At 41.2% G+C, this 26,701-nt stretch overlaps 1 protein-coding gene across 3 annotated transcripts in view; it reads right to left on the bottom strand.

The window, feature by feature from the left end:
* rab3gap1 (RAB3 GTPase activating protein subunit 1) overlaps nucleotides 1-26,701 on the bottom strand; it is a 135,552-nt gene that overhangs the window by 70,621 nt on the left and 38,230 nt on the right. For all 3 annotated transcript variants that reach the window (XM_072262155.1, XM_072262153.1, XM_072262154.1), the window contains 3 exons: nucleotides 26,445-26,610; nucleotides 15,797-15,896; nucleotides 2,609-2,690 (listed from right to left, as the gene is read on the bottom strand). In XM_072262155.1, the coding sequence (XP_072118256.1) occupies nucleotides 2,609-2,690; nucleotides 15,797-15,896; nucleotides 26,445-26,610 (348 nt within the window). The remainder of the gene's footprint in view (nucleotides 1-2,608; nucleotides 2,691-15,796; nucleotides 15,897-26,444; nucleotides 26,611-26,701) is intronic.

Raw genomic sequence — 26,701 nt, 5'->3', positions numbered from 1 at the left:
ACAATACAAAAGCAAAACAGAGTGCAAATAATATAGCAAAAATTAGTGGGAAGGTAGAGGATTGGGAAGCTTTTTAAAAACTAACAGAAGGCAATTAAAATATTCATGAAGAGAAAAGATGAAATATGAAGGCAAGCTAGCCAATAATATAAAACATGATACAAAATGTTTTTTCAGCTACAGTTTATTTAAAAAAAATCAGAGATGAGAGTAGATATTGGGACACTGGAAGATGACACTGGAGACATAAAAATGGGGGATAAAGAAACAGCAGATGAAATAGGTAAGTATTTTGCATCAGTCTTCATTGTGTAAGACACTAGCAGAATGCCAGTGTCCCCCCTCATTCTTCTAAACTCCAAGGAATACAGTCCAAGAGTGGACAAACGTTTCTCATATGTTAACCCTCTCATTCCCGGAATCATTCTAGTGAATCTTCTCTGTACCCTCTCCATCGTCAGCACATCCTTTCTTAAACAAGGAGCCCAAAACTGCCCACAGTACTCCAAGTGAGGTCTTACCAGCGCCTTATAGAGCCTCAACATCACATCCCTGCTTCTATACTCTATTCCTCTAGAAATGAATTCCAACATTGCATTCGCCTTCTTCACCACCGACTCAAGCTGGAGGTTAACCTTAAGGGTATCCTGCACGAGGACTCCCAAGTCCCGTTGCATCTCAGAACTTTGAATTCTCTCCCCATTTAAATAATAGTCTGCCTGTTTATTTCTCCTGCCAAAGTGCATAACCATACACTTTCCAACATTATATTTCATTTGCCACTTCTTTGCTCATTCTTCCAATCTATCCAAGTCTCTCTGCAGACTCTGTTTCCTCAGCACTACCGGCCCCTCCACCTATCTTTGTATCATCAGCAAACTTAGCCACAAAGCCATCTATTCTATAATCCAAATCGTTGACGTACAATGTAAAAAGAAGCGGCCCCAACACGAACCCCTGTGGAACACTACTGGTAACCGGCAGCCAACCAGAATAGGATCCCTTAATTCCCACTCTCTGACACAGACGGCTATGCAGGCCAAGTCACTGGGCATATCTAAGGCAGGGGTTGATAGGTTCTTCATTAATCAGGGTGTGAAAGGTTATTGGGAAGAAGACAGGAGAATGATGCTGAGAGGGATAATGTCAGCCACGATGGAACTATGGAGCAGCATCAATGGGACAAATGGCCTAATTCTGTTCCCATGTCTTATGGTATCTGAACACAGACCTCTGACCAGCAATCCCATTTCATATTGGAATCCCATAAACATTGCAAATTCAGCATCAACTATATCCTGTCAATTTTCAAAATCACATATTTGGACTGCTACCTATAACTGATTCAAAAATCATACTCATAGATCAAAGGAATGTTGGCTATCATTACTGGACTGCAAATAAAAGGAGGAAACAGTAGATAAAACTGCAGATGTTTGTAATGTAATTACAGCTGTAGAACACTGCAGTATAGAAACAGTCCTTTGGCTCATCTGTTCTGTGCTGAACCATTAAGCTGCCTAGTCCCATCGACTTCCACATGTACAGGCAAACCGGATTTGTTTAGTTTAGCCTCATAATCAGGGCAGACATAGTGCACCAAAGGGCCTGTTCCCGGGCTGTCTTGTATGCTCAAATTAAATCTGTTCAAGGAGGAACTTGATATTTTTCAAATGGCTGCAGGAATCAACGGGGACAGGGTGAAAGCTGGAACAGGAAAGTGAATCTGAATGTTTAATTATGAATGGCAAAGCAGGTTCAAGGGGCCAAGTGGCCTCACTCCTGCTTCTATTATTTTTGTTTCTGTGTTCTATTCAGAGTGGAATGGGCGATGCACAAGCTGGAACTTTGTTGGGAAGAAGCCTTGTTTTCACAAATTACATCATTTACTTTAACACTATAATGAAAGTAAATGTAATTTGCGTCTGTTTATCAATATTGATCTGATGGGTGGAAAAGACCGATCATTCTGATAACAATAATAATTTCTGTGTTCACCAAATGTTTCATAATACAAAAACCACTAGGGCATACATATTCATTTATTGCGTGTATGAAGTAGAAGAAATAAATTATTCCTATCCACCATGCTTTTGGAAAAAGGACTAACTTGTGTGGGTTGATGACAAAAAAGAACCAATCTAAGAGTTGTAATTACAGCAAATCAAAGAAAAAAAAAACAGGTTTTCTACTTAAGACCTGTTCAGTGAGTTAAAACTTCTTTGAAGACTTAGTACATTTCTGAGAGAAAATTTCAGACATCCATCTCTCTGGTTTAAAATAACATTGCTGATGAATTGATAGCAGATGGGTAATTATTCAAAAGCTGCAGAGACATTGTAAGGGAAGATAAATGCATTCTTAGATAGATTTATAACACGTGGATCTACATGACAATTTTTTTAAAAGAAATTTATTGAGGTAATGAGTTATTTTTGCTTATCTCCGTCAACCACTCTGCTGTTTAACTGGGTGGGGAAAGAAGACTCAAACAGTACACCATCTAAATCCCCTCAGACATGTGAAATTTAACTTCATTGACTATAAAGCACTCAGATGTATTACAGGGTCAGTTACTGCTTGTAACAGAATTTTCACTCAGCCTCACCTAATAGGGTCTTCACATGCTCCAAATGGTAACTTTCCAAATTCTAGACCTCCCACCTCTCCTCCAACCAATGCATCAAAATCTACAAAAAAAGAAAAAACTTTGAACCATTTATAAAACAACCATGTTAACAAACATCAACCATGCAGAAATTACTCTTCCTTTATTTCCAAATTATAGAAACAGATAAAGTACCATGTAATACTGTGCTATTCAATTCAAGTTTCTTTCTTTTCAAATCTTTTTATTATTATTATCCAAAATTAACAACAGTACATCGAAGTAGGCAACACTTACAATATCTCAAGAAAAAAAACATTGTTTTAAAGATTGAAAAAATTTTGGTGACCAAAAAAAAGAGGAAAAAACCCTACTAAAGCAAAGAAAAGTGAGGAAAAAAACCCATTAGGTGTTCAACCCCAGAGCCATGTGTCATACAAAAAGCTTCCAAAGATAAACATCAAACTGCCAGCAAGAAAAAAAAGTACCAAAAATTTACAATTAGATCGTGGAGGAAATCTATCAATTAAGTCAAATGATAGTAACGAGCAAATGAACCCATCTTTTCTCAAAATCAAACATAGGTTCAAAGGTTTGACTTCTAATTTTCTCCAAACTAAGACATAGCATCACTTGACAGAACCACTGCAACAAAATGGGAGCCGATGTATCCTTCCGCTTCAAAAAAATGGCCCTCCTCGCTATCAATGTAACAAATGCAATAACATGTTGGTCAGACAAAGAGTTACCGCGGATATTTTGAGGAATTATTCCAAAAAGAACAGTTAATTTGTTAGGTTGTAAATTAATTTTAAGTGCTTTAGAAATTGTAGAAAAAAACTGACTTCCAGAACTGTTCCAGTATAGAACAAGACCAAAACGTGTGTGTCAGTGTGGCTGTCTCAGTTTTACATCTATCGTAATAACTATCAACATTAGGAAACATTTTAGACAATCTCTCTTTCGTCAAATAGTAACGATGTACAATTTTAAACTGAATCAGTGAATGACTAGCACAGATCAAAGAAGAGTTAACTAACTTCAGAATCCGCGTCCAGTCCTCCGTCATAAAAGTCAAATTAAGGTCCTTTTCCCAATCTTGTTTAATCTTAAATAAAGGACGCTTATCCCATTGTAATAGTAAATTTTAAATTCTTCCAATGGAACCCTTCATCAAAAGGTTCATACTCGTAATAGTATCTAAAAGGTTGGCATCCAATATGTAAGGAAAATAACTTAAATATTTTTGTAAGAAATGTCTAACTTGAAGGTATTGTAAAAAGTGTGAGTATGAAAGAGAATACTTATCAACTAATTGTTCAAAAGACATCAGTCTACCTTCTTTGAATAAGTCCAATAAAGAATTAATACCTTTATTTTTTCAAAGTAAAAATTGAATCACCTCAAAGAAGGCTTAAAAAAGTAATTTTGATACATTAAACTACAAAGTTTAAATTTCTTAAGATTAAAAAAATTACAGAACTGGAGCCAAGTTTGTAAAGAAGGCTTAATCACAGGGTACAAGTTTAAATTAGCAACTTTAGCTAATTGTATAGGTAAAGCAGCTTCCAATAACGAGGTTAAATAAAACTGTTTCACAGCTTTCAATTCTGAGTCTCCCCAAATTGGCCGATCGTTCTGATCAACCCAGCGTAACCAAAAGGACATATATCGCACATTAACAGCCCAGTAATACATTCTTAAATTAGGCAAAGCGAGACATCTATCCTTTTTCAACTTTTGTAAGTGACATTTACTAATTCTTGGTCTTTTATTATTCCAAATAAAAGTTAAAATAATAGAATCAATCCGATCAAAAAACTTCTTAGTCAGAAAAACAGGGATATTCTGAAACGAATATAAAAAGTTTGGTAAAGTCATCATTTTGACTATATGACCAACAAGTGAAAATGTAAGTGGGTTTCATCTACTAAATAAATACTTCACAGAATCTATCAAGGGAACAAAACTAACTTCATAAAGATCCTTATATTTTTTAGTGATTATAACACCTAAATATCTAAAGGAATCCGTGACTTTGAAGGGAGTATTATCATATATAGAAACAGATTCATTTAAAGGAAACAGTGCACTCTTAACTAAAATTTATTTTATATCCTGAAAAATGTCCAAGTTCATTAAATAATTTTAGCAAGGCAGGAATAGATTCCTCAGTATTGGATATATAAACCAGTAAATCGTCAGCGTAAGGAGAAATCTTATGAATGGTTTCATTCACAAAAACTGCATAAATATCTTTAGCTTCACGAAGAGCAATAGCAAGGGGTTCTAGTATTAAATTAAATAACAAAGGACTTAATGGACAACGTTATCTTGCCCCCCGTGAAAGCTGAAAAAAGGGGATCTACAGTTATTAGTAGTAACAGTAGCAATAGGAGTTTTATATATCGTTCTAATTCAATTATTAAAATTAACAACAAAGCCAAATTTCTCTAAAACATTAAATAAATATTTCCATTCGACTCGATTGAACGCTTTTACAGCATCCAGAGACAACGCATTGCGGAGTTTTAAAAGAGGACGAATATATAATGTTAAATAATCTCCGAACATCTGAAAAAGAATAACGATCCTTTATAAAGCCTGTTTAATCTTTAAAAATAATTTTACCCAAAATATTCTCCAACCGATTGGCCATTATCTTTAACAGAATCTTAGCATCAACATTCAATAATGAAATAGGTCTATATGAGGCTCATCAGTAGGATCTTTATCCTTTTTAAGAATTAAAGAAATAGAAGTCTCATAAAAAGTAGAGGGTAAATAACCTTTCACAAAAGAACACAAACATTTCCAACAAAAAACAGAGAAAGCAATTTTCCTAATTTTTTATAAAATTCTACAGGATAGCCATCAAGTCCAGGGGCCTTAACAGATTGCATTGAAAAAGTAGCTTTATGAATTTTGGCTTCAGTAATTTGGGCATCAAGAGTTTTTTGATCCTCAACAGAAACTTGAGGAAAAGCAATCTTTCGTAAGAAAGCATTCATTTTAGAAGAATCTACTGGACACTAAGATTTATAAAGTTCAGTATAAAAATCTTGAAAAATCTTATTAATTTCTTCATATTCCCAAGCCAGGGTACCATCTTTCCTATGGATTTTCAAAATTTACCTTTTGGCTCTAGCCATTTTTAATTGAGATGCAAGAAATTTGTTATTTTTATCTCCAAACATATAAAATTGGCTCTTTAGCTTAAGCAAGTTGCCTTCAACAGGATGAATTAATAATAGATTATATTGTGATTGAAGTTCCACATTTTGTTTGAATAAATCAATATTGGGGAGATTGCATAAATATTATCTGAGTCTTTAATTTGTTTTGAAATCTTATCTAATTCTACTTTAGTCTGTTTTTTAAGCTAAGCTGAATAAGAAATGACCACATAAAAATGCTTTAAATGTATCCCATATGATTAATTTAGACGTACCCCCTATATCATGAAAAACAAAAAATTCTTTTATCTGGGTTTCAATGAAGCTGACAAAGTCAGAGTTCTGCAATAACGTCTGAGACATGCGCCATGGTGGGCAGGCAAGAATGACATCATCAAATTCGAAAGACAAACTCAGAGGCACATGATCAGATATAGCAATAGCATCATATTCACAATTCTTAACACTGGGCAAGAAGCAAGGATCGATTATAATATAATCGATCCTCGAATATTCTTTATAAACGTGAAAAAAAAAGAATATTCTCTGTCATCAGGGTGCAAATATCTCCATAGTTCAATCAAGGAGGGAGGAGAAGATGGCGGCGTGACACAACTTGCAGCGGCCGCTCGGTGAATTATATCTGTTATCTGTCAAGTAGGGTGCTGTGCACAATCCTGATTTGATAGAGACAGACATGAAAGCACAGAGGAACATCTGGCGAAACTTCTGAAATGTCTGTTTCGCTGCCACTGTTACTGTGTGATCCAGAATCTCCATAGGGGAAGGCCCCGAGTCCTCGGCTTTGCTTGTTGCTGGGTGGCTGAGGTGGGGTCAAAGCGCTCGGCAGAGATGGTGCTCAGTGCCGGAGAGCTGGTCGGAGGTTCGAAGTTTTCAGACGGACTCAGAGTCGGCTGCGGTTGGGTGCTTCCAATGCATCGGCAAGTTTGCGGCGCTTCCGTCTGCATGAGATGATGGGGCTATCGGGACTTCAGACTTTTTTTTTACCATGCCCATGGTCTGCTCTTTATCAAATTATGGTATTGCTTTGCACTGTTGTAACTCTATGTTATAATTATGTGGTTTTGTCAGTTTTTAGTCTTGGTTTGTCCTGTCATTCTGTGATATCCTTCTGGAGGACCATTGTATCATTTTTTAATGCATGCATTTCTAAATGACAATAAACAAGGACTGAGTATCCCCATAATCTAATCTAATCCAAAATCAGTCAAAAAGGAGTTAATAAGTGACGCGAAGCGATTTGGAAGTTGCTGATTGGTTGAGGTCTTGTCAATCAAAGGATTTAAACAACAGTTAAAATCCCCAGCCATTATCAACATATATTCATTTAAATCAGGCAGTAAAGCAAATACCTTTTTAAAAAAGAAGGATCATCTAAGTTAGGACCGTACAAGTTGACCAAAACAACTTTTCCGTTACAGATTACTCCTTTAACAACTAAAAATCTACTATTAAAATCTGACTCAATATCCCCTCGATTAAATATATTGGATTTAATAAAGATGGACACTCCTTTAGTTTTACTCTGAGAAGTGGAGTGGAATTGCAAAGCCCTCCACCATTCACAAAATCTATTTTGATCTCCCGCCCTGAAATGCGTCTCCTGGGTAAAAATCGTATCAGGCTGGAATCAGTTAATGATTTTAAAAGTCTGTTTTCATTTGATTGGATGATTCAACTTATTACACTAATCTGTCTAAATACCATACTATAATTTTATTCTACTTTACACATGCGCAGAGCACATATCAATACAGGATGATCAAAACTGGTGGCAATGAAGAATACCAGCACATAGAAAACACACATACTCTGGAACCACCCAATGGGAAAAAAACTCTAACTCTAACCCCACCCCTCTCCCACCACAGCCCGAACAAAAGCAGGCACCCTATGACAGAATACGAAGCCAGGGACTGCTCTGTCTGTACAAAAAAATCTTAAAAGATTCTCTCTCCCTCCCCTAGTTAAAAAAAATGAAACCCACTGACCTTGTGAGAGGAACAACAAAGTCTCAACAAAGTGTTTACATTCCAGCATCTACAAACCACCCTATGTTTATATTTAATCTTCTTTTAAACAAGGAAGAACCGAAAAAATGTTATCTCTTAAAAAGAAAAACCAGCGCCATCTTAAATTTAATATTAAGTCCCTAAAATAAAAGCTTTAAATTCGGTTATAAGATGCTATAATAAAGCAAAAAAAAAATGTTAATAGCATATTTAACCCAACTAACTTTTCAAAAATACCAACAAGAAATAATTATATAAGCAGTTGAACCCTCTCCTAAATATATATATAAAAAAGCCCCATTAGTAGGAAAAACAACCAATTAAGAAAAAAAAAACATCAAACCAGACATTAAAGAACAAGTCCCTTTATCTTCTTTTTCTCAGTCAAATATCCAAATAACCATTTAAACAGGTCATACTTGAACCATAGATCTTCTTTCCAAAAAAACTAATGATATGCAATAATGAACACATCCCCTTGTCTTCTTTCAACAGTCTCTCAATGAAATGTCCAAGTAACCTTCACAAATCTTCTTTCCGAAATGCCGATAATATACAGATAACCAAGCAGCCTTCCAGACAGTTCAATCGGCAGTTGCAGCAGGTATAGTTTGAACGAACGCCAGTGCAACTTTAGGATCAAAAAATGTACGAGGAGAATTAGGAGGAAAAACTTTAATTCTTATTGGGTAACGTAAGAAAGGGAACAGTTTCTTATCATATACCTGTTTCATTACCAAAGCAAATTTTGATCTTTGTTCCTTTACCTCCTTTGGATAATCCTCAAAAGTGGAGCTCAGATTCCTTAAATCTAAAAACTCTGTTTTCTTGCCTGGCTCATTATTTGATCTTTAATTTTAAAGTGATGAAAACAAACCAAAACAGACCTTAACAACAGGAATTCTGCAGATGCTGGAAATTCAAGCAACACACATCAAAGTTGCTGGTGAACGCAGCAGGCCTTGGTTTATTTGGGTCTTTAGATTTCGAAGTAAAAGCTCTGTGTGCTCTTTCTATAGTAGGCGGCTGTGATAATATGGAAGGAAATAAGGTATGAAAAAGCTTACTAATGTAAGCAATTAAATCTCCATCTTCGGCTCCTTCTTGCAGCCCAACAATTTGTATATTCCTTCAGCGAGACCTAGTTTCCAGGTCTATAATCTTATTTTGATATCTTTCCAAATGAGTTGTAGTTTCAAACAATTTTTGCTTAGTTACCTTCAATTCCTCTTTGTGTGTAATAACTTGAGTTTCCAGGTCTTTAAGCTTTCCCAGAAATGACTTCATTTCATTACTATTCTTTTCCAGTTGGTCTTTAATTGACCCATTCTGATCTTTAATTGAATTCAGTGCCCGAACCGTATCTTCAGCCCATGGTGGCATTTCAGTTCTTTCCTTTTGCATCCCATTGCCTTTATCACTAGGTTCAGACAGTGCTCAAAGACATACTGTTCCCCTTCAAGAATCAGCAAATAAAAATTTTAAATTGGACGTTTAAACTAGGGGGAAAGGAACAAAACTGGGAGCAGCACAAAAACTGCTGCTACTCCATTTACAGACAGGCGCAGTCTCCTTCAAGTTTATTGTCATTTAACTACATACATTTAGATAGAAACAAGACAAGGATTCTCTGAACCAACATGCAAAGCACAGTAGTACATATAACACACAATAACTTGGGAAGGCAAAGATAACCTCAACTGATGAGTCACACACAAATAACAAACTAAAGTACATAAATTAAATATTGTAAGGTATGGAACAGATTAACCAGTGGCACTTTGAATAAGAGGCGACAGGGAGTTCAGAAGCTTAATGGTTTGGGGGAAGAAACTGTTTCCCATCCTGACCATTCTTGTTTTTATGCATCAGGGTCTCCTGCCTGATGGTAGAACAGAGGATGCTGGATGGATGGGTGGGATCCTTAATAATACCAAGGGCCCTGCATATGCAGCGCTCCTGATAAATGTCCCCGATGGATGGCAGGGAGACCCTTATGATCCTCTCAGCTGTTCTCACAGTCCCTTGTAGGGACTTCTGGTCTGATTCTCAGCTGTTCCCATACCAGATGGAGATGCAACTTGTCATGACTCTCTCAATAGTGTTCCTGTAAAACGCACGATGGAGGGAGGTTGGGGGTGGGAGGAGCCTTGCTTGCCTCAATCTTCTTAATAAGTGGAGGCGCTGCTGTGCCTTCTTGTTCAGGGAGGTGATATCAAGGAACCAGGTGAGGCCACCTGTGATGTGAACTCTCAGGAAATGGTGCACTTAACTCTCTCTCAGAGGGGAATGGTTCGCCTGCACCTTCCTGAAATCCACAATGATTTCTTTTGTCTTCTCTACATTCAAGCTTAGATTGTTCTTCTCACTCCAATCTACCAGTCGAACGAAGTCTACGCTTCCTCTCTATACTCTGTCTCGTCATTGTTCCTGATGAAGCCAACCATCTGCAAACTTGATTGCACAGTTTGAGCTGAATCCTGTGACTCAGTCATGTGTCAGCAATGTGAACAGCAACGGGCTGAGCACACAGACTTGGGGAGCGCCAGTGCTCAGCGTAATGGGACGAGAAGCATTGCTGCCCACACGCATTGGCTGTGGCCTTACTGTTAAGTAGTATATTTATCAGGCTCTCAGCTTTGTGTGGGTTGACTCTGGACAGGGGCTTCCTCACCTCAGATTCAGCCAGATGGAGAGTCTGCTCCCCGGTGGGGGGTGAAGAGAGGTGCCTTCCTCACAGCACTTTGTTCTGCATTTCCAAATGGGCACAGAAGATATTCAGCCTCTCAGGAAGTGCAGCATCCTGGTCACTGATGAGCACGGGAGACCTGTAGTTTGTAATACTCTGAGAATGCTTTTGTTTCCAATTCTGAATGGAGTAGGAAAGCACAGTTCTAGGCTTCAGCAGACAACGTACTTCCTGGTTTATCCACGACTTTTGGTTTGGGAATGTACAGTAAGTCTTTGTAGGCACACACTCATCCACACAGGTTTTAATGAAGTCGGTAACAACTGCAGCATACTCATCCAGGTTGGAAGATGAATCCCTGAATACAGTCTAGACCACAGATTCAAAGCAGTCCTGTAGACACTCCTGTGCTTCCCTTGTCCATACCTTCTTGGTCCTCACTGCTGGTGCTGCAGTCTTCAGTCTCTGCATATACTCAGGGAGAAGTACAGCCAGGTGATCAGACTTCCCAAAGTGAGGGTGTGGAATAGCACAGTAGGCATTCGTGATGGTGGTGTAGCAATGGTCCAGTGTGTTGTTTCCTTTAGTATTGCAAGTGATCTGTTGATGGTAATTGCTTAGTGATTTTTTTTCAGACTGGCCTGGTTAAAATCTCCCAAAACAATGGTGAGGGCTTGGGATGCGCTCTTTCGTGCATGTTGATCCCATTGCTCAGATCTTCTATAGCCTGATTGACATTGGACTAAAGTGGAATGTATACTGCTACCAAAATGACTCTGGCGAACTCCCGCTGTAGATTAAAAGGACAGCACTTAACCACTAGATATTCCAGGTCTGGTGTGCAGAATTGGGACAGCACTAAAATATTTGTGCACCCAGAAGAATTGATCATGAGGCATACTCCTCCACCTCTGCTTTTGAGAGACTCTATTGATGTATCTTGACGGTGTCTAGTAAACCCCCCTTCGATCTGAATCGCTGCATCCGGTACAGGAGGGGCTAACCAGGATTCCGTTAAACAAAGTACACACATAGTCCTAACGTCCCTCTGATTCAGCACCCTAGCTCTGAGATCATCGATTTTATTCACCAGAGATGCTAACATGGTTGCAATAGCTGGCAGCATCCCTGAACATTCTCCAGTTTGTATTATCAAAGCAGCCTGCAGTGCTGAGATTGCACCTTCAGGTCAGGTTTTCACCACCTTTAGAACTAGCTTGGCCCATTTGATCAGTGGTTTGTATGCTGGAATCAACATTATATAAGTGATCTGAGAGAGAAACAGATGTTCTGCCTACATAAAATGCTTCCACAGGTAGCCTGCCTACACACAATGCCAAAAGTTTCCCTATTGCATCCATTTGATAGTTTCATTTGCAAAACTTAAGAAAAACCTAATCCTTTGCTAAAAAAATTAAAACATCGCAAATTAGATAAAGTTAGTTATCGACCATATTAATAGAGAAGAATTAGTAAACAGCAGTACAGTAACTGCAAATGCCACTGATCTCAAACAAAGTTCTCCTGACGAAGGGTCTCGGCCCGAAACGTCGACTGTATCTCTTCCTAGAGATGCTGCCTAGCCTGCTGCGCTCACCAGCAACTTTGATGTGTATTGCTTGAATTTCCAGCATCTGCAGAATTCCTCCTGTTTGCGTTCTCCATAAACATTTGGCTTTCTTTGTGATGAGAACTTTCCCTGTGGTGTCAGAGGATCCAGGCACCCAGACATTAAGTTGGCTACACAAAGCAAAGGAATATATACTGCACAATATGCATAATATTCCCAGCAGTGCAAGTTTCCAAAAATAATTAAACCATAAAAATATCAGATAATAGTTTTACTGTGGTAATAAGTATAAACCAATTGCTCAATACTCTGTAAAAATGATAGTAACTTGACTTCCCTTCATGGGTAATACAAAAATCCTGATCCTGCGGTCATAATTCAGCCTTTCCCCAAAGCCTGACTCCATTCAATCAAGGAAATAACATAACTTGATGTGAACTTCAAAAATGTGCAAATAAATTTCACAGTAAAACATCCTGAAAAATGCTGTTGCACAAGGCTATAAGACCACAAAACTTGAGAGCAGAATTAGGCTATTCAGCCCATCGAGTCTGCTCTGCCATTCCATCATGGCTGATCCCAGATCTCACTCAATCCCATACACCTGCCTTCTCACCATATCCTCTGATACCTTGACCGATCAGGAAACAATCAACTTCCACCTTAAATTACTCTCGGACTTGGCCTCCACCACAGTCTTGATAGAGCATTCCACAGACTCACTACTCTTTGGCTAAAAAATTCCTCATTACTCTATTCTAAAAGGTCACTCCTCAATTTAGTGTACATCTATGTTTCAGGCCAGGCAGCATCTGTAGGAAGAGGTGCAGTCAACGTTTCAGGCTGAGACCCTTCGTCCTGACCCTTCGTTCACCAGCAACTTTGATGTGTGTTGCTTGAATTTCCAGCATCTGCAGAATTCCTGTTGTCTATGTTTCAAATCATTTGCAAGGCAAAGGTAAAAGGTTGGTTTTTAAATGTGGCACACATTTAAATTATTTACTGATTTTGTATATCTGTAGATAAACTTAATATAATCTTTTATTCCTACAAAACTGAATGAATAGTCACTCAAAAAATTACTACTGTACTGCAATAGTGCCATATACCCCCATGGAAGTTTTCATGTTTTATTGTTTAACAACATTGAATCACAGTGGATTTAATTTGGCTTTTTTGACACTGTTCAACAAAAAATGACTGTTTTGTGTCAATGTGAAAACACATCTCTACAAAGAGATCTAAATTAATTATAAATATAAAACACAAAATAATCGATTGCACAAGTACTTACACCCTTCAAGTCATTATTTAGTGAGTGCACCTTACAGCATTAGTTTGTGTGGATAGGTCCCTATCAGCTTTGCCCATCCGGACACTGCAAATTTTAGAACATAGAACATAAAATAGTACAGCACAGTACAGGCCCTTCGGCCCACATTGTTGTGCGGACCCTCAAACCCTGCCTCCCATATAACCCCCCACCTTAAATTCCTCCATATACCTGTCTAGTAGTCTCTTAAATTTCACTAGTGTATCTGCCTCCACCACTGACTCAGGTAGTGCGTTCCACGCACCAACCACTCTCTGAGTAAAAACCCTTCCTCTAATATCCCCCTTGAACTTCCCACCCCTTACCTTAAAGCCATGTCCTCTTGTATTGAGCAGTGGTGCCCTGGGGAAGAGGCGCTGGCTATCCACTCTATCTATTCCTCTTAATATCTTGTATACCTCTATCATGTCTCCTCTCATCCTCCTTCACTCCAAAGAGTAAAGCCCTAGTTCTCTTGATCTCTGATCATAATTCATACTCTCTAAACCAGCAGCATCCTGGTAAATCTCCTCTGTACTCTTTCCAATGCTTCCACATCCTTCCTATAGTGAGGCGACCAGAACTGGACACAGTACTCCAAGTGTGGCCTAACTAGAGTTTTATAGAGCTACATCATTACCTTGCGACTCTTAAACTCTATCCCTCGACTTATGAAAGCTAACACCCTATAAGCTTTCTTAACTACCCTATCTACCTGTGAGGCAACTTTCAGGGATCTGTCGACATGTACCCCCAGATCCCTCTGCTCCTGCACACTACCAAGTATCCTGCCATTTACTTTGTACTCTGCCTTGGAGTTTGTCCTTCCAAAGTGTACCACCTCACACTTCTCCAGGTTGAACTCCATCTGACACTTCTCAGCCCACTTCTGCAACCTATCAATGTCTCTCTGCAATCTTCAACAATCCTCTACACTATCTACAACACCACCAACCTTTGTGTCATCTGCAAACTTGCCAACCCACCCCTCTACCCCGACATCCAGGTCATTAATAAAGATCACAAAAAAGTAGAGGTCCCAGAACCGATCCTTGTGGAACACCACTAGTCACAACCCTCCAATCCGAATGTATTCCCTCCACCATGACCCTCTGCCTTCTGCAAGCAAGCCAATTCTGAATCCACCTGGCCAAACTTCCCTGGATCCCATGCCTTCTGACTTTCTGAATAAGCCTACCATGTGGAACCTTGTCACCAGCAACTTTTATGTGTGGTGCTTGAAATGCCGGCATCTGCAGATTTCCTCGTGCTTGTGACTTTTAATTTATGATTTTTTTTTACTATAACACAATAATACACTAATCTTTCAGTGCCCGAGGGATTTTAAAAGGAGTACTGGATATAGTGCCACAGTGAGTTTAAGAGGAACAGGAAACAGGATCCTCATAATTATGATAGGGAGTACAGCTAAAAGACTACTGTAGGTTTAAAGTAAGTATAGGAAACAGGGCTTCAGTTAGTTTAGAAAGAACATTGGAAACAGTCACCATGAGTTAAACAGAGTGCAGGAAAGAGAACTACAGTATTTACAATATGAACAGTTATTTGGATGACAAAATCAAAATCTAGGACAGACACCTCTTGAGGTGCAGAGAAGGGAAAAAAATAGTAATTCTGTAACTTGCCACTGTCTACCTGCTACGTACCTTAACATCAAAAGCAAACGAGGATAGGTGTCTGATCTATTTGCCCATCACAGTGGTGAATTAAAAAAAAGGACATGGATAAGAAAGACTATTACAGAACTGACTGATGAAGCAAGCTATAAAGGATAAATATCCTGTCTGCTCCTGTAATACCTCAATGCACTGATGTAATGAAATAATCTATACAGATGACATGCATAATGGTTTCTCACTGTACTTCTGTACATGTGACAATAATAATATCCAATTTACCATTGAAGTAGTTATAGTATGAATACTTGAACTTTATCATAGAAGCATAGAAAACCTGCAGCACAATACAGGTCCTTCGGCCCACAAGTTGGGCCAAACATGTCCCTACCTTAGAAATTACTAGGCTTACCCATAGCCCTCTATTTTTCTAAGCTCCATGTACCTATCCAAAAGTCTCTTAAAAGACCCTGTTGTATCCGCCTCCACCACCATTGCCAGCAGCCAATTCCACACACTCACCACTCTCTGCGTAAAAAACTTACCCTGACATCTCCTCTGTACCAACTCCCCAGCACCTTAAACCTGTGTCCTCTTGTGGCAACCATTCCAGCTCTGGGAAAAAGCCTCTGACTATCCACACGATCAATGCCTCTCATCATCTTATACACCTCTATCAGGTCACCTCTCATCCTCCGTCGCTCCAAGGATCATGTGCAATTGTAAGTTTTAAATTGTAATCTTATAGCATTACAACATGGAACATCCTACCTGGTGGTTGCTGAGGCCAAGAATACTGCTGCCAATCTTGAAGGATGTAAGTAAACCGAATAGCTACATTTATTGGGGGCAAAGGTGTCAAAGGGCACCCCTAGAGAAAAGAGAAAGTGATCAAATTAGTGAGCTATTTGATTCCAATACCATCTAAAATCTCACACGAACATAAGCTTAGCTAATGAAGTAATGCTTGTCAGGATTAGGAACAGATGCTGGAGTCAACCATGAGGTATAAGGCATCTTCCACCATTCAATAAGATAATGGGTGATGTTCGATTTTAATGTCATTCCCTGATAATGGCCCTCTATCACACAATTCCTATCATATCTAAATGGGTGATGTTCTGCCTCAATGTCGCTCCCCCACAATGGTCCTGTATCACACAATTCGTATCATTTCTAAATGGGTGATGCTTTGTCTTCAAGACATTCCCCTGTTGTTCTACCTACCAATCATATCTAAAATCTACTAATCTCTGGCATGACCACCTTGTTACAACTGGAGGTTTGTGTTCCGAGAAAATCATGATTTTCTGTAAAACAAAGCCACATCAACAAAATGTACCTTGTCTGAACAACTGGCATCCTGTCGCACTCACCTCAATAATAAGCGAATGCTTTGAGAGGCTGGTCAAGGACTACATCTGCAACTTGCTACCACCCACACTGAACCCCTACAATTCACCTACCGACACAACCGGTCGACAGATGACACAATAGCCACAGCTCTGCACAGAGTCTTTACACATCTGGAGAAGAAGGATGCTTATGTGAGAATGCTGTTCTTAGACTGCAGTTCAGCATTCTACACCATAATTCCCTCCAGGCTTGACAAGAAGCTTAGAGACCTCAGCCTTCACCTTCTCTTATGCAGCTGGATCCCCTCAGGGCTGTGTCCTAAACCCCCTCCTTAAATCTGTGTATGCCCATGACTGTTTCGCCACCCACAGCTCCAATCTGCTAATTAAATTTGCTGATGATACTACATTGATTGGCCTTATCTCAAATAATAATGAGGCAGCCTACAGAGAAGAGCCACACCCTAACACGGTGGTGTCAAGAAAACAATCTCTCCCTCAACGCAAAAACAAAAGGAGTTGGCTATGGACTGCTGGAGGAATGGAGACAGGCTAACCCTTACTGACATCAATGATTCTGGGGTTGAGAGAGTGAACAGTTTTAAGCTCCTCAGCATACACATCACCGAGGATCTCACGTTGTCTGTACATACCGGCAGTGTGGTGAAAAAAGCACAACAACACCTCTTTCACCTCAGACAGCTGAAGAAGTTTGGTATGAGCCCCCACATCCTAAGAACTTTCTACAGGGACACAATTGAGAGCATCCTGACTGGCTGCATCGCTACCCGATCTTTGAGATCTTCAGGCACAGAGCTCAAAAAAAGCAGCTAACTGACTTTTAACATTGTAAACCAGTGAGTTGTTTGTTGTCTCCCTGCTCGCTGGGAAAACGGAGACACCTCCTGCTTCCTTATTAGGGACAGAGAGAACCTGTCATCTGTCATATACAGGGTGAAACACAAAGTGTTTGGGGTATTGGAAGTCTGTGTTTTTGCTATTGCTTTGCTCAGGCTTGCGTGCTCGGTGGCGGGTGCCAATGCTTTTTTTTGCCAGTGGGGTGGGGATTGTTGCTTGCTGCCGCTTACGCGTGGCAGGGCGGGGAGCACGGGGGGAGACTTTGGGGTTCTAACATCTGTCATTCATTCTTCAGGGCACTCTGTTTATGTGGATGGTTGCAAAGAAAAAGCATTTCAGGATGTATATCGTATACATTTCTCCGACATTAAATGGGACCCTTGGTATGGGAACTGTATGGGACTGTGCAGAGAGTGGTGCGAACAGCCCAGCGCATCCGTAGGTGTGAACTTCCCACTATTCAGGACATTTACAAAGACAGGTGTGTAAAAAGAGCCCAAAGGATCATTGGAGACCTGAGTCACTCCAACCACAAACTGTTCCAGCTACTACCATCTGGGAAACAGTACCGCAGCATAAAAGCCAGGACCAACAGGCTCTGGGACAGCTTTTGCCACCAGGCCATCAGACCGATTAACTCGCGCTGATACAATTGTATTTCTATGTTACATTGACTGTCCTGTTGTACACACTACTTATTACAAATTACTATAAATTGCACATTTAGATGGAGACGTAATGTAAAGTTTTTTACTCCTCATGTATATGAAGAATATAAGTAATAAAGTCGAATCAATTGCAAGTGGAAAAAAAATAATTACACCCACAAAGTTGACAGGAGCAGGTTTTATTTCATGCCCCAAGGATTTGGATAGTGATATGTGAATTATGTTTACCCAAATGGCCTTTATGTGGGGGTTTGCCTATCTTTAGCAACTGAGCATCAGAGTAATCATTACCAAAGATTCAGGTCCCACAGGGTGAAGAGATTTCTTCTTACTTCTGACCTGAAAAATTGATCTTTTACTTTTGAGTCTCTGACACGGTTCTAGAAATGCCAACATTATTTCTGCACCCTCTTTGTCAAAATCCTTAAGAATGTTGTACATTTCAATGAAATCACCTCTCATCCCCTTAAACTCAAAAATATATTGTGCAGTCTGCTTAATTTCTCCACACATAACAACCCTGACAGATATATTGGGACCAAAGGAGACAGAGAAGTGGGTAACAGTCAGGAGAAGGAAGGGCAAGAAACAGGTACTAGAGAGTACCCCAGTGGCTGTCCCTCTTAACAATAAGTATTCCTGTTTGAGTACCGTTGGGGAGACGGCCTACCTGGGGGAAGCAACAGTGGTCGCACCTCTGGCACAGAGTCTGGCCCTGAGGCTCAGATGGGTAGGGAAAGGAAGACGATGCCAGCAGTGATAGGGGACTCAATAGTTCAGGGGTCAGACAGACGATTCCATGGATGCAGGAAAGAAACGCGGATGGTAGTTTGCCTCCCAGGTGCCAGGGTCCAGGATGTTTCTGATCGCATCCACGATACCTCGAAGTGGGAAAGAGAACAGCCAGAGGTCGTGGTACATATTGGTACCAAGGACATAGATAGGAAAAGGAAGGAGGTCTTGAAAAAAAGAGTACAGGGAGTTAGGAAAGAAGTTGAGAAGCAGGACCTCAAAGGTAGTAACCTCTGGATTACTGCCTGTGCCACGTGACAGTGAGCAAAGGAATAGAGTGAGGTGGAGGATAAATGCGTGGCTGAGGGATTAGACAAGGGGGCAGGGATTCAGATTTCTAGATCATTGGGACCTCTTCTGGAGCAGGTGTGACCTGTACAAAAAGGACGGGTTGCACTTGAACCCGAGAGGGACCAATATCCTGGCGGGAAGGTTTGCTAAGGCTATTGGGGAGAGTTTAGACTAGAATTGCTGTTTAGACTAGAATTGCTGGGGGGTGGGAACCGAACTGAAGTGATGGAGAAAAGGGAGGCTGGCTCACAAATAGAGAAAGCTTGGAGACAGTGCAAAAGGGAGGATAGGCAGGTGATAGAGAAGGGACGCACTCAGTCCCATGTTGAGCTCATTAATTTCATCGACTTTACTTCAAACTTCCACCCAGCCCTCAAATTCACTTGGTCCATCTCGGACACTTCTCTCCCCTTTCTCGATCTCTCAGTCTCCATCTCTGGAGACAGACTGTTCACTGACATCTTTTAAAAGCCCACTGACCCTCATAACTACCCCAACTACACCTCTTCCCACCCTGCAACATGCAAAAATGCCATTCTCCATTCCCAGTTCCTCTGTCTCTGCCGCATCTGCTCCCAGGATGAGGCTTTCTGTTCCAGGACATCTCAAATGTCCTCTTTTTTTAAGGATCGTGGTTTCCCTTCTGCCGTCATCAATGATGCCCTCATCCCATCCTCCTGCCACCACAACAGAGACAGAGTTCCCCTTGTCCTCACCTACCACCCCACCAGCCTCCGGATCCAGCACATTATCCTCCGCAACTTCCGCCACCTTCAACAGGACTCCACCACTAAGCACATCTTTCCCTCTCCACCCCTCTCCGCCTTCCGCAGGGATCGGTCCCTCCCCACGGATCTCCCACCCAGCACTTATCCCTGTAAGCATAAGAGCTACACCTGTCCTTACACTTCCTCTCTTGCCACCATTCAGGGCCCCAAACAGTCCTTCCAGGTGAGGCAACACTTCACTTGTGAGTCTGCTGAGGTCACCTATTGCATCCGGTGCTCCCGCTGCGGCCTCCTCTACATCAGTGAAACCCGACGAAGATTGGGGGACCGCTTCGTCGAGCACCTCCGCTCCGTCTGCCACAACAGACAGCATCTCCCGGTAGCCACCCACTTCAACTCTGTTTCACATTCCCATTCGGAAATGTCCATACCTGGCCTCCTCTACTGCCATGATGAAGCTAAACTCAGGTTGGAGGAGCAACACCTTACTGGTGGGAGTATGGAATGAGCTGCCAGACGAGGTGGTAAATGCGGGTTCTTTTTTAACATTTAAGAATAAATTGGACAGATACATGGATGGGAGGTGTATGGAGGGATATGGTCTGTGTGCAGGTCAATGGGACTAGGCAGAAAATGGTTCGGCACAGCCAAGAAGGGCCAAAAGGGCTGTTTCTGTGCTGTAGTTTCTATGGTTCTGTATACCGTTTGGGTAGTCTCCAGCCCCTTGGTATGAACACTGAATTCTCCAACTTCTGGTAATTCCCTCCTCCTCCCGTCCCCCATCCCAGTTTCACTCTGCCCCCTCCCCCAGCTGCCTATCACCTCCCTCATGGTTCCGCCGCCTCCTACTACCCATTGTGTTTTCCCTTATTCCTTCTTCACTTTTCCTGCCTATCACCTCCCTGCTTCCCCTCCCCCACACCTTTATCTTTCCCCTTACTGGTTTTTCTCCTGGAACCTACCAGCCTTCTCCTTCCCACCTTCCCCCCACCTTCTTTATAGGACCTCTGCCCCTTCCCCCTGCAGTCCTGACGAAGAGCTCCGGCCTGAAACATTGACTGATCATTTCCATGGATGCTGCCTGACCTGCTGAGTTCCTCCAGCGTGTTGCGAGTGTTGCTTGGAGCTAATATGTTCTGGCCATTACAGAGACTTGGAGGGCTCAGGGGCAGGACTGGCTTCTTCAAGTGCCAGACTTTAGATGTTTCAGAAAGGATAGGGAGGGAGGGAAAAGGGGTGGGGGCGTGGCACTGTTGATCAGAGAGGGTGTCATGGCAGCAGAAAAGGAGGAAGTCATGGAGGGGTTGTCTACGGAGACTCTGTGGGTGGAAGTTAGGAATAGGAAGGGGTCAATAACTCCACTGGGTGTTTTTTTATAGACCACCCAATAGTAAAAGGGACATCAAAGAGCCAACAGGGAGACAGATTCTGGAAAGGAGTGTTAATAACAGGGTTGTTGTGGTGGGAGATATTAATTTCCCAAATATTGACTGGCATCTCCTTAGAGCAAGGGGTTTAGATGGGGTGGAGTTTGTTGGGTGTGTACAGGAGGGTTTATTGACACTATGTACATAAGCCGACAAGAGCAGAGGCTGTACTTTATCAGGTGTTGGGAAGTGAAAATGATCAGGTGTCAGGTCTCTCAGTGGAAGAGCATTTTGGAGATAGTGATCACAATTCTATCTCCTTTACCATAGCATTTGAGAGGGATAGGAACAGACAAGTTAGGGAAACGTTTAATTGGAGTAAGGGAAAATACAAGGCTATCAGGCAGAAATGTGGAAGCATAAATTAGAAACAGATGTTCTCAGGGAAACGTACGGAAGAAATGTGGCAAATGTTCAGGGGATATTTGTGTGGGGTTCTGAGTAGGTACTTTCCAATGACACGTGGAAAGGACAGTAAGGTACAAGATTCATGATGTATAAAGGCTGTTGTAAATCTAGTCAAGAAGAAAAGAAGAGCTTATTGAAAGGTTCAAAAAGCTAGGTAATGACATGAATCTAGAAGATTATAAGGCTAGCAGGAAGGAGCTTAAGAATGAAATTAGCAGAGCCAGAAGGGGCCATGAGAAGGCTTTGGCGGACAGGATTAAGGAAAACCCCAAGGCATTCTACAAGTACGTGAAGAGCAAGAGGATAAGACATGAGGGAATAGGACCAAATCAAGTGTCACAATGGAAAAGCGTGTATGGAACCAGAGGAAATAGCAGCGATACTTAATGAAAACTTTGCTTCAGTATTCACTACGGAGAAGGATTTTGGCAATTGTAGGGATGACTTGCACTGGACTGAAAAGCTTGAGCATGTAGATATTAAGAAAGTGGATGTGCTGGAGCTTTTGGAAAGCATCAGGTTGGATAAGTCACTGGGACCGGACGGGATGTACCCCAGGCTACTGTGGGAAGCGAGGGAGGAGATTGCTGAGCCTATGGCAATGATCTTTGCATCATCAATGAGAATAGGAGAGGTTCAGAAGGATTGCAGGGTTGCAGATGTTGTACCCTTAATCAAGAAAGGGAGTAGAGATAGCCCAGGAAATTACAGGCCAGTGAGTCTTACTTCAGTGGTTGGTAAGTTGGAGAAGATCCTGAGAGGTAGGCTTCATGAACATTTGGAGAGGCATAATATAATTAGCAACAGTCAGCATGGCATTATCAAAGGCAGGTCGTGCCTTACGAGCCTGATTGAATTTTTTGAGGATGTGACTGAACACATTCATGAAGGTAGAGCCGTAGATGTAGTGTATATGGATTTTAGCAAGGCATTTGATAAGGTATCCCATGCAAGGCTTATTGAGAAAGTAAAGAGGCATGGGATCCAAGGGGATCATCTTTGTGGATCCAGAACTGGCTTGCCCACAGAAAGCAAGGATCACAAGATCACAAGACAAAGGAGCAGAAGTAGGCCATTCAGCCCATCGAGTCTGCTCCGCCACTCTACCATGAGCTAAACTATTCTCCCATCTAGTTCCAATTTCCAGCTTTTTCCCCATATCCCTTGATACCCTGACTAATTAGATATCTATCAATCTCCTCCTTAAACACCCTCAATGATCAGCCCTCCACAGCTGTATATGGCAATGAATTCCATAAATCCACAACCCTCTAGCTAAAAAAAATTTCTCCTCATCTCTGTTTTAAATGGGTACCCTCTAATTGTAAGACTGTGGCCTCTTATCCTGGACTCACCCACCAAGGGAAACAGCCTTTCCACATCTACTCTGTCCAACCCTTTCAACATTCGAAATGTTTGTGAGATCCCCTCTCATTCTTCTATGCTCTAATGAATACAGTCCAAGAGCCGACAAACGCTCCTCATATGCTAGCCCCTGAGTTCCAGGCATCATCCTCGTAAATCATCCGCAAACTTAGCCACAAAACCATTTAATCCATAATCTAAATCATTGATATACATTGTAAAAAAGAAGCGACTCCAACACCGACCCCTGCGGAACCAATCAGAATAGGATCCCTTTATTCCCACGCTTTGCTTTCTGCCTATCAGCCAATGCTCCACCCATTCCAATAACTTTCCTCTAATTCCATGGGCTATCATCTTATTAAGCAGCCTCTTGAGCGGCACCTTATCGAAGGCCTTTTGAAAATCCAAATACACAACATCCACAGACTCTCTCTTGTCAATCTTATTTGAGATTATCTCAAAAAATTCCAATAGGTTGGTGAGGCAGGATCTTCCCTTCATGAAACCATGCAGGCTTGGGCCTATCTTGTCATGCACCTTGAGGTATTTCATAACCTCGTCCTTGAGGATCGACTCCAATAACTTTCCAACTACCGATGTCAGACTAATAGGTCTGTAATTTTCTTTTTGCTGCCTCCCTCCTTTCTTGAACAGTGGAACTACATTTGTGACCTTCCAGTCCTCTGGAACCATGCCAGAGTCTATTGATAAGATCATTTCCAATGCCTCCACAATCTCCAAAGCCACCTCCTTCAGAACCTGTGGGTGCACCTCATCTGGTCCAGGAGACTTATCTATTCTTAGTCCATTTAGCTTCCCAAGCACTTTTTCTCCAGTAATCTTGACTGTACCTAATCCTATTCCCTGAGACCTCTGGCTATCAGGTATGTTGCTAATGTCTTCCACTGTGATGACTAATGCAAAATACTTATTTAGTTCCTCTGCCATCTCTTTGTTATCCATTATAATTTCTCCAGCATCATTTTCAATCGGTCCTATATCTACCCGCGCCACTCTTTTACTCTTCATATATTTTAAAAAACTCCTAGTATCCTTTTTTATGTTAATTGCCAACTTCCTTTCATAATTCATCTTTTCTTTCCTAATAACTTTCTTAGTTTCCTTCTGTAAGTTTTTAAAAAGTCGCCCAGTCCTCAGTTTTTCCACTAAATTTTGCTTCCTTGTACGCCGTCTCTTTTGCTTTTATTTTAGCCTTAACCTCTCTCGTTGCCACGTTTGCGCCATTTTTCCATTCATGATTTTCTTTTTCTCTTGGAATATATTTTTCCTGTACTTTCCTTATTTCTTGTAGGAATTTCATGCAATTCTAGCTTACTTTTCCAAACACAAAATAATCTGCAGATGCTGGGGTCAAAGCAACACTCACAACACACTGGAGGAACTTAGCAGGTCAGGCAGCATCCGTGGAAATGATCAGTCAACATTTTGGGCCAGAACCCTTCGTCAGGACTGAAGAGGGAAGGGGCAGAGTCCCTATAAAGAAGGTGGAGAAAGGGTGGGAAGGAGAAGTCTGGTACTTTTCCAATCTACTTGGGCCAGTTCCTCTCTCATACCACTGTAATTTCCTTTGTTCCACTAAAATATCGACACACATGATACCAGCTTCTCCTTTTCAAATTTGAAACTGAGCTCAATCATATTACGATCACTACTTCCAAGGGGTTCCATTACCTCCAGCTCCCTAATCGCCTTAGGTTCATTACACAGCACCCAATCCAAAACAGCCCATCCCCTGGTGGGCTTATGCTCCAAAAAGCCATCCCGTAGGCATTCCGCAAACTCCGTCTCCTGAGATCCAGTACCTTCCTGACTTTCCCAATCTACTTTCATATTAAAATCCCCCATAATTATCTTGACATTTTCCTTCTGACACGCTTTTTCTATTTCCAGCTGTAACTTGTAGTCCACATCCCGGCTGCTGTTTGGAGGCCTGTGTATATAACTGCTTTTAATGTCTTTTTACCCTTGCCATTTCTTAACTCGGCCCATAAGGATTCTACCTCTTCTGATCCTATGTCCTTTCTTTCTCGTGATTTGATATTGTTGCTTACCATCAGGGCCACGCCACCCCCTTTACCTACCTTCCTATCTTTCCTATACACTGTGTATCCTTGGACATTCAGCTCCCAATCACATCCATCATTTAGCCATGACTCGGTGATGGCCACAATGTCAATGAGTGGTTGTAGACGGGTCATATTCAGCATAGAGGCCGGTGACCAGTGGTGTGCCTCAGTGGTGTGTTTTGGGACCCTTACTCTTCGTGATTTTTATAAATGACCAGGATGAGGAAGTAGACGGATGGGTTCGTATATTTGCTGATGACACAAAGGTTGGGGGTGTTGTGGATAGTGTGGAGGGCTGTCAAGAGGTTACAGCGGGACATTGATAGGATGCAAAACTGGGCTGAGAAGTGGCAGATGTAGTTCAACCCAGATAAGTGTGAGATGCTTCATTTCGGTAGGTCAAATATGATGGCAGAATATAGTATTAATGGTAAGACTCTTGGCAGTGTGGAGGATCAAAGGCATCTTGGGGTCCGAGTCCATAGGACACTCAAAGCTGCTACGCAGGTTGACTCTGTGGTTAAGAAGGCATACGGTGCATTGGCCTTCATCAATTGTAGGATTGAGTTTAAGAGCCGAGAGGTAATGTTGCAGCTATACAGGACCCTGGTCAGACCCCACTTGGAGTACTGTGCTCAATTCTCGTCACCTCACTACAGGAAGGATGTGGAAAGTGTGCAAAGGAGATTTACAAGGATGTTGCCTGGATTGGGGAGCATGCCTTATGAGAATAGGTTGAGTGAACTCAGCCTTTTCTCCTTGGAGCAATGGAGAATGAGAGGTGACGTGATAGAGGTGTACAAGATAATGACAGGCACTGATCTTGTGGTTAGTCAGAGGCTTTTTCCCAGGGCTAAAATGGCTAGCACGAGAGGGCATAGTTTTAAGGTGCTTAAAAGTAAATACAGAGGAGATATCAGGAGTAAGTTTTTTATTTACGCAAAGGGTGGTGAGTGCGTGGAATGGGCTGCTGGCGATGGTGGTGGAGGCGGAAACGATAGGGTCTTTTAAGAGACTCCTCGATGGCTACATGGAGCTTAGAAAAATAGAGAGCTATGGGTAAAGCCTAGGTAGTTCTAAGGTAGGGACATGTTCGGCACAGCTTTGTGGGCCGAAGGGCCTGTATTTTGCTGTATGTTTTCTATGTTTCTATGTTCTATGTAGTTTTACTCAATAAGCTCCATTTATTAAGACTAGGCTAATGTTTCCCACCATTAAAAATTAACTTCATTAGATTTGAAGCAGAATTCAGAGTATTTTTAAGAAGCAGTGGATAACCTGAAAGAATACGGAGAAAGACTGGGCTAAGACTAACTGGTTTATTTTTCAAAGTGACTACGAACATACTGTGGGAAAAATAACTTTGTTCAATATTGCAAAATTTTCTGATTCCAGTTATATCCAGTAAAGCATATTCCCATGTCTAAAATTACTTACGATCTTGGATTTAAAAACATCCAGAAGACCTGACAGATGATTATACTGATTTGGTGCTTTCCGAAGATGAACCATTTCAAAATCTGTCCGGATACCAGGGCCTTCGCATACACCGACGTACATTCGTCGCAACCTTTGTTGAATTTGCACAAACAGGGCCACCTGACTAAATTAAAATACATAATTAATTCATTTACCTCTACAATGATCCATCAATAAATGCTATCACCACTAGTAAATGGATCAGATTTTTATTA

Source organism: Mobula birostris, chromosome 6 (assembly GCF_030028105.1).
Source record: "Mobula birostris isolate sMobBir1 chromosome 6, sMobBir1.hap1, whole genome shotgun sequence".
In the NCBI taxonomy this organism is placed as follows: domain Eukaryota; kingdom Metazoa; phylum Chordata; class Chondrichthyes; order Myliobatiformes; family Myliobatidae; genus Mobula; species Mobula birostris.
Note: the sequence above shows the minus strand (reverse complement) of the source record. Positions and strands in the feature narration are given on the sequence as shown.